General features: G+C 36.4%; 1 protein-coding gene across 1 annotated transcript in view; it reads left to right on the top strand.

Moving 5' to 3' along the window:
• Positions 1–1,818, top strand: part of LOC107638949 (patellin-4) — a gene marked incomplete in the record, with an annotated part of 2,096 nt that extends 278 nt beyond the window's left edge. Inside the window, 4 exon segments of the mRNA XM_016342349.2 lie at positions 3–881; positions 967–1,091; positions 1,176–1,320; positions 1,414–1,818. Of these exon segments, the coding sequence (XP_016197835.1) occupies positions 3–881; positions 967–1,091; positions 1,176–1,320; positions 1,414–1,668 (1,404 nt within the window).

Below are 9,323 nucleotides of genomic sequence, written 5' to 3'. Positions count from 1 at the left end.
AGAAGAATGTTGCTGCTGCAAAAGAAGAAGAAGAAGAGAAGGTTCTTGAAGTGGAAGAATCCAAGGCAGAAACAATGGGGAAGAGCTCATCCTACAGGGAAGAGAGCAACTTCCTCTCTGATCTCAAAGAGTTTGAGAGAAAAGCCTTGAATGAGCTCAAGGCTAAGCTTGAGGAAGCTATCTTGGGACACAACCTCTTTGATGAAAAGACAGAAGAGTCAAAGAAGATGAATGAAGCTACTGAAGAGGATAATAAGAAGGAAGAAGAAGTTAAAAAGCAAGGTGCTGATGAGGAAGGTGAGGAACCATTGAAGGAACAAGAGGAGAAGAAAAGTGAAGAAGAGGAGAAAAGTGTTGAAGTGGAGAAGGATGTGTCTCTTTGGGGGGTACCCGTTTTGCCAAGCAAAGGAGAGGAAGGGACTGATGTAGTTCTTCTCAAGTTCCTGAGGGCTAGGGAGTTCAAGGTCAGTGATGCATTTGAGATGCTGAAGAAGACCCTGAAATGGAGGAAAGAATCCAGCATTGATTCTGTTGTGGATGAGGATTTTGGACCTGGGTTGGGTTCTGCAGCATGCATGAGTGGTGTTGATCGTGAAGGGCACCCAGTGTGCTACAACATCTATGGTGTGTTTGATAATGAGGAGCTTTACCAGAAGAGCTTTGGATCGGAGGAGAAGCGCATCGAGTTCTTGAGGTGGAGGTGCCAGATGATGGAGAAGGGTATTCAGAAGCTCAATTTCAAGCCAGGTGGTGTCACTTCCTTGCTTCAAGTCAATGACCTTAAGAACTCCCCTGGACCCTCCAAGAAAGAGCTCAGAATTGCAGTAAAGCAAGTTGTTTCACTTTTGCAGGATAATTACCCTGAATTGGTGGCCAAACATGTAAGTTTCTTACATCAATATTCAGTTACATGGACACATTGTTGTGTTAGGTAATTGATTAATGTGCAATTATGTTGAATTGCAGATTTTCATCAATGTTCCTTTTTGGTACTATGCTGTAAGTGCACTTTTATCTCCTTTCTTGACCCAAAGAACAAAGAGAAAATTTGTGGTTGCTCGCCCTGCTAAGGTCACTGAAACACTTATCAAGTATGTTACTTCATCCATTGACACCTTTTTATATTGTTAATTTTGAATAATCTTAATTCATTACTTACTTTTTATGTCAAATAGATACATTCCAATTGAGGAGATCCCAGTTCAATATGGTGGTTTCAAGAGGGAAGATGACACAGAGTTCTGTTCAGAAGATGGTGCTGTTTCAGAACTCACTCTCAAGGCTGCATCAACTGCAACTATTGAGATTCCTACATTGGAGGTACCTATTGCATGCAATTGTATCTAAATACAATGATTTTTCAATGTACTAATTTGACTGAATTGATATATAATGTGTTTTGTGAATGAACAGGTTGGGAACACATTGTGTTGGGATGTGACAGTGCTGGGTTGGGAAGTGAGTTACAAGGAAGAATTTGTTCCTTCAGATGAGGGTTCATACACAATCATTGTTCAGAAAGGGAAGAAAATGGGTTCACAAGAAGGGCCTGTTAGGAACACTTTTAGGAACAATGAAGCAGGGAAAGTTGTGCTCACCATAGACAACACATCAAACAAGAAGAAGAGGGTTTGGTACCGATACAAGACTATCAACAACACTTTTTGAGGATTCATACATTCACTTCAGATGTTCCTAAGTTCCTTTTTTATGTGTGTGTGTGGACAGAAACAACAGGGCTTTATTCTTTTATCATTATTCATTAGTGTTGGCTAATAAGAGAATCAGAATCATTATTCATTCTTTTTTAGAGTCAAATTTTACAGTGTAAATTAATTTTTTGCTAACTAGAATAGATTGAGGAAGACTCCACCTAACACTTGTTTTCTTTTTTATCTAAAGAAAAAATAAGTCAACATACATAAATAAACTAAAAAAAAAAAAAACAGCCAATACCACTAAATAAAGCTGTAAACTCCGTTGTTATCTCCCACATTATGATCAACAACCAATAGAGTGAATTGTTACACCACTCTTCACCTGAAAAGAAATCAATTAACCACTTGTTATGGAGTTTCTTGACTCAACCAACAACACCAAACACTTAGACATAGTTTCTTGACTGAAATAGTCAAATGGTCTCAAGAATAGTAATTGTCCGAAAATCATGCTTCAATCATTCCTTCCATTCCAAGTTGCTGCTGAGTGCTGATCTTTGGAGATGTTGTCATAATAATAATGCAAAGAGGACTTTTCGCTACATTTATAATTAAGCTAGGTTCATATGACTTTTACATTCAAGAACAAATAAGTTTTTGACTATTTTTCGTAAAATAGTCAAATACCTATAAATATTTGATTCTATGAAAAAGATGATAAAGGATCTTATAAATTTTTAGAGAGTAAAATGTTTCCAAAAAAAAAAAGGCTCTTTCAAAATTTAAAAGTTTTTACTCAGTTCATCCAAGAAATTAAGAAAAGGTACTACTTATTTATAGGTGTCAAACAAATAAAAAAGAAATCACGAATATAACTATCTAATTTATATTCAAATATAAGTTTTAATCTAACTAATACTTAAATATTATTCCAATATCTTCCTTTAAACTTAAATCAGAACTAATGAAACTATCTTAAGTTTAGACTTTAAAGTGTGAATATTCAAGAGTCAAGACGTTTGTAAAATTGCAAAAACTTGACGAGCAAACAAAACTCAGAATTTGTAGGTGCGAAAAAACTCTGGAGCAGGCGAAACTGTTGAAAACTTGAAATGCATGAATGACCATAACTCAAAGTGCAGACAAAGCAGCGGGATCTCGAGGTGATTATTGAAGTGGGATCTCGGGGTAGAGACGGAACTAGTGGAACTCGGATTGCAGATAGAACTCGCAATATATTTGTCAAAACTCGTGTGCAAATAAAACATAACTGTTGGGTTTTTTCTCTCCTTTGTGAGGTCCAACCCAATATTTTGAGGATGTTTTTTTGTACTTATTGTGCTACAATTCTAATCAGATTTTTGGGGTTAATTTGAGAGAAAGAGAGTAATCACCAGATCGGCTTGAAATTTAAACTGTGTGTTTCTCTCATCTTGTTCTTCATTCTAGATGGTGGAGATGTTGATTGGAAGTCTGCAGTGAGAGAAATTAGGTTTCCCGTTTTTACACAAAGCAGCAATCTTTGAACGGCAGTTTCTCATTTTTTCACCGTTGGATCAACGTGAAATTTGGACTGTAGATTCTTAACATCTTGTTCTTCATTTTTAACGGTAAAGATTTTAATTAGAAGTCTGTAGAGGAAAAAAATTAGCTTCGACAGCTGCTCTATTTTTTGGGTATATTTCATCTTCTTGCTTCTCATTTGTAAGCTTTGGTGATTTGATGTTTTGCCTGATTATATGCACGTTTTTGTGCTTTTGTACCTCATTTGATTATAGGGGAGCTATTTCATTGGTCTGGACGACCCGTGATTTTTACCTCTCACATTGATGGGGTTTTCACGTTAAAATCTCGGTGTGTTCTTGTTATTGCTTTACTTGCTATATTTGCTTGTTATAGTTGCTGCCATATTGTGTTGTGAGTACTTCCATATTATTATTATATTGGATATTTGTGTTGTTTCCACTGCTAGGCTCTTTTATACGGGCATCAGAACTTGTTGGTATTTTTTTGGGCTTATGATCCTGTGAACAATGAAAGCTAATACTAATACTAGTAGGATAATCACACTTAATGGTCCTAATTATGATTTGTGGAAGTCAAAGATAGAAGATTTGCTTTATGTCAAAAATTTTCATCAACTAGTTTTTGGTACAGAGAAGCGTAATGATAAATCTGATGATGATTGGACTTTGTTGCATAGATAAGTCTGTGGATATATTAGGCAGTGGGTTGACGATAATGTGTTGAACCATATTATTGGAGAGACACATGCTCGGACCCTTTGGATTAAGCTTGAACAGTTGTATGCTCGGAAAACTGGGAATAACAAGATGTTTTTGATCAAGCAGTTGTTGGCTTTGAAATATACAAATGGGACATCAATGACAGATCACTTGAATAACTTCCAAGAAATTATGAATCAGTTATCTTCCATGGGTATCAAGTTTGATGAAGAGGTTCAAGGATTGTTACTTATTGGCTCCTTACCAGACTCGTGGAAAATTCTCAGAATGTCATTGTCCAATTCTGCTCCTGATGGTGTAATCTCTATGGATCTTGCCAAGAGCAGTGTTTTGAATGAAGAGATGAGAAGAAAGTCACAAGGTACATCGGCTACACATTCAGATGTTCTTGTTTCTGAGTCTAGGGGGAGAAACAAAAGTCGAGGTCCTAAAAGTAGAGATCAAAGCAGAAGCAAGTCTTGAGAAAAATATAAAAATATTGAGTGTCATCATTGTGGTCAAAAGGGACATGTGAAGAAATTTTGTTGGCAGCTAAAGAAGGAGAAAGCCAAGGCAAGTAAAGACAAGAGCACAAATAAAGATGATGGTAGCAAGGAAGACAAGGTTAATATAACTCATGATGATTTTCTTGTTGTTGAGGAATTTGAATCTGTTAATCTTGTTGATAATAACACTAGTTGGGTGATTGATAGTGGTGCTTCTATCTATGTTACATCTAGGAGAGATTTGTTTACATCTTATACTCCTGGTGATTTTGGTAATGTGAAAATGGCTCATCAAGGTGTTGCAAAATGTGCCAGTGTTGGACAAGTTTGCTTAGAAATCTCTAACGGTACCAAGTTGACTTTGAAGCGTGTGAAGCATGTTCCAGATATTCGGTTGAATTTACTTTCTGTTGGTAAGTTGTGTGATGAAGATTTGGATAGCTCATTTTTTTGTGATAGTTGGAAGCTCACCAAGGGTTCCATGGTAGTTGCTAGAGGTACTCGACACTCTACTCTTTATTTAACTCAAGTAAAGATTGTGAAAGATGTTGTTAATGCTGCTGAGTTTGTTGATGAAACTGATTTATGGCATAAGAGATTATGTCATATGAGTGAGAAGGGCATGAATATGTTATCCAAGAGGAATCTTTTATCTGGTTGTAAGGTTGCTTTACAAAAGTGCAACCATTGCTTTGCTGGAAAACAAAACATGGTTTCTTTTAAGAGTCATCCACCTTCAAGAAAGCCGGAGATACTTGACTTGATGCATTCTGATGTATGTGGGTCGATGAAGACAAGAACACTTGAAGGGTCTATCTATTTTGTAACCTTTATTGATGGCCATTCTAGGAAATTATGGGTTTACACTTTGAAGACCAAAGATCAAATTTTGAATGTATTCAAACAATTTCAAGCTTCTGTTGAAAGAGAAACTGGAAAGAAGTTGAAATGCATTCGTACTGACAATGGTGGTGAGTACTCAGGTCCATTTGATGCTTATTGTAAAAAGCATGATATAAGACATCAGAAGACTCCTCCGAAAACTCCTCAGTTGAATGGCTTGGCTGAAAGGATGAATAGAACATTGGTTGAAAGAATTAGGTGGTTATTGTCACAATCTAGATTGGCAAAATCCTTTTGGGGTGAAGCTTTGATCACTGTTGTTCATGTCTTGAATCGGACACCATGTGTTCCCTTGCAATTTAAAGTTCCAAAGAAGGTATGGTCAGTTAAAGATGTTTCTTATGATCATTTAAGAGTCTTTGGATGTAAAGCTTTTGTTCATATTCCCAAAGATGAGAGATCTAAGCTGTGTAAAGACTAGACAGTGTATTTTTATTGGCTATGGCATAGATGAGTTTGGTTACAGATTTTATGACCCAGTTAGCAAGAAGGTGATTCGGAGTAGAGATGTTATTTTTATTGAAGACCAAACATTGAAGGATGTTGATAATGCAGAGAAACCAATGGTTCAGCCTAGTGATGATTTTTCTGACTTGGATATTACTCCCTCTATACCTATGGTAGAAGATGGTAGAGTTGAAGCTCAAAATAATGAGCATGATACAAGTGCAGATGAAGATGGAACAATTGATTTGATACTTGATGAAGTTGGTGATGATGATCAAGATGAAGAACCAGCTTTGGAAATTCCTGCAAATACACTCAGAAGGTCTACAAGAGAGAGGAAGCCTTCGTCAAAGTATTCTCCACATGAGTTTATTTTGTTGACTGATGAGGGAGAACCTGAATGCTTTGGAGAGGCTGTTGAAGATGAAAGCAAAGCTTAATGGCTTGAAGCTATGCAAGAAGAAATGAAGTCCTTGTTTGAGAATGATACCTATGAGTTGGTGATGCTACCGAAGGGTATGCGAGTTTTGAAGAACAAATGAGTATTCAGAATCAAGAATGAAGAACACAATTCTAAGCCTCGGTATAAGGCTAGATTGGTTGTTAGAGGTTTTAGCCAGAGAAAAGGTGTTGATTATGAGGAGATATTTTCTCCTGTTGTGAGGATGTCATCTATTCGTGCTGTGCTTGGATTAGCAGCGTCTCTTGATTTGGAGATTGAGCAAATGGATGTGAAGACAGCTTTTCTTCATGGTGATTTAGATAAGGAGATCTACATAGAGCAACCAGAGGGCTTTGTTGTTAAAGGAAAGGAAGATTTTGTGTGCAAGCTTAAGAAGAATCTTTATGGGTTAAAGCAAGCTCCAAGACAGTGGTACAAGAAGTTTGAATCTGTTATGGGGAAGCATGGTTACGTAAGACAACTTTAGATCATTGTGTATTTGTGCAAAAATTTTCTGATGGTGATTTTATCATTCTTTTACTTTATGTGGATGATATTTTGATTGTGGCAAGAATGCTTTGAGGATTAATGAGTTGAAAAAAATAGTTGAGCAAGTTCTTTGCTATAAAGGACTTGGGTCCTGCCAAACAGATTTTGGGCATGACTATTACTCATTATAGAGATTCCAAGAAGCTTTATTTGTCACAGGAGAAGTACATAAAGAAGATGCTTCAAAAGTTTGGCATGAATGATGCCAAATGTGCTGCTAGTTCTTTTGCTCCTCATTTTAAGTTGAGCACCAAGCAGTGTCCAACCACTGATGAGGAGAAACAATCAATGGATGAAATTCCTTATGCCTCAGCTGTTGGAAGCTTGATGTATGCTATGGTGTGTACTAGACCAGACATTGCTCATGCGGTTGGTACTGAGTCGTTTTCTCTCTAATCCAGGGAAAGAACATTGGAATGCTGTTAAATGGATTATGAGATATCTCAAAGGTACAACTAACTTGAGTTTGAGTTTTGGTGGTGAGAAACCTTTGCTAGTTGGCTTTACTGATGCAGACATGGCAGGAGATATTGATTCTCGAAAGTCTACTTCAGGTTATTTGGTCAAGTTTGCAAGGGGAGCTATTTCATGGCAGTCAAGGTTAGAGAAGTGTGTTGCACTTTCTACCACAGAGGCAGAGTTTATTGCAGCAACTGAAGTATGTAAACTGTTGTTGTGGATGAAAAAGTTTCTTGTAGCACTTGGTTTTAAGCAAGACCGTTATGTGTTGTTGTGTGATAGTCAAAGTGCTATTCATCTTGCAAAGAATTCTACTTTTCATGCAAGATCTAAACATATTAATGTTAGGTATCACTTGATACGGGATGTGTTAGATTCCAAGTTGTTGGAACTTGAGAAAATTCACACTGATGACAATGGGGCTGATATGATGACAAAAGCATTGTCAAGAGATAAGCTTGAAACATGTTGTTTGATCGCCAGAATGGCGAGGGCCTCCACCTAGTCGAGAAGAGGGAGATTTGTTGGGTTTTTTCTCTCCTTTGTGAGGTACAAGCCCAATATTTTGAGGGTGTTTCTTTGCACCCATTGTGCCACAACCATAATCAGATTTTTGGGGTCAATTTGAGAGAAAGAGAGTAGCCACCAAAGAGAGAAAGAAGAGGGAAAACAGAATTTTCGTTTTTATCCAAAGCAGTAAACTTCAAATGGCAGTTTCTCATTAGTTCACTATTGGATCGGATTAAAATTTAAACTGCATATTTCTCTTATCTTGTTCTTCATTCTGGATGGTGGAGATGTTGATTGAAAGTCTGCAGTGAGAGAAATTGGCTTCGCAAGAGAGAAATTAGGTTTCCCATTTTTACACAGAGTAACAATCTTTGAACGAAAGTTTCTAATTTTTTCACCGTTGGATTGATGTGAAATTTAAACTGTAGATTCTTAACATCTTTTTCTTCATTCTGAATGGTGAAGATTTTAATTAAAGATCTGCAGAGAAAGAAATTGGCTTCGATAGCTGCTCTATTTTTTGGGTATATTTCATCTTCTTACTTCTCATTTGTAAGTTTTGGTGATTTGATGTTTTGGCTGGTTATATGCACATTTTTATGCTTTGTTTGAGACTCTCTTGTACCTCATTTGATTATAGGGGAGCTATTTCATTGGTCTGGACGACCCGTGGTTTTTACCTCTCACATTGAGGGGGTTTTCTACGTTAAAATCTCGGTGTGTTCTTATTATTGCTTTACTTGCTATATTTGCTTGTTATAGTTGCTGCCATATTGTGTTGTGAGTGCTTCCATATTATTCTTGTATTGGATATTTGTGTTATTTCCACTGCTAGGCTCTTTCAATAACTATGACAACTTTGAAGCAGATGAAACTTCTAAACACAACAACTCTAGAGCAAGTAAAACTCTCTAAACTAGGTTATATACATAAGCTTAGAAATATAAAAAAGTATTCAAAATTATCAAAAAAGTAAAGAATACTTTGATTAAAAAAAGTTTAAAATAGTAAAAAAACTCAGATTAAGAGAAGAGATTTGAAGAAAGTGTCATTGTTTGTTTTGAATATTTACTATCCGTCACATACGATAAAAGTTACTATTTGTTTATAGGTGTCAAATAAATAAAAACATAAATCGCAAATATGACTATCTTATTTAAATTCAAATATAAATTCTACTTTTTGTTTTTGGTCATAATAGAAAATTATAGCATACAGATCTCATAATGTACAAAAATAAAGAGATTTTGTTTTAGCCGTTGGGATTGAGACACGCATGTGAGATGTTGATGGCGCCTTTGTCAGATGCTGAACATTCGTAGACGGCTTGTGTGTTGGAGTAGCGGCTTCGTTTGCTGGGTTAAGAGTTCTCTCCGTAACGTAATGGTAAAAGATAATGGAATTGTCTTAATGGCCAACGAATGGGCTGATAAGTAGGCTCCTCATGCTATGACTAATGAGTGGTCTCTTGTTTGGTTTTGGTAGCAGGAGTTTGTTGACTGCATAGAGGTGTATTTATATGAGTGTTAAATATTAGAAGTGTTAATATTTTGAAGGGAATAGTATATTAAAATAGGGGATCTTGGACCTTTGGCCCCTTTGTATACAAAAAAAAAAAAAAATA

Source organism: Arachis ipaensis, chromosome B04 (assembly GCF_000816755.2).
Source record: "Arachis ipaensis cultivar K30076 chromosome B04, Araip1.1, whole genome shotgun sequence".
Classification (NCBI taxonomy): domain Eukaryota; kingdom Viridiplantae; phylum Streptophyta; class Magnoliopsida; order Fabales; family Fabaceae; genus Arachis; species Arachis ipaensis.
The sequence above is the reverse complement of the archived record's forward strand: the minus strand, read 5'-3'. Positions and strand labels throughout refer to the sequence as shown.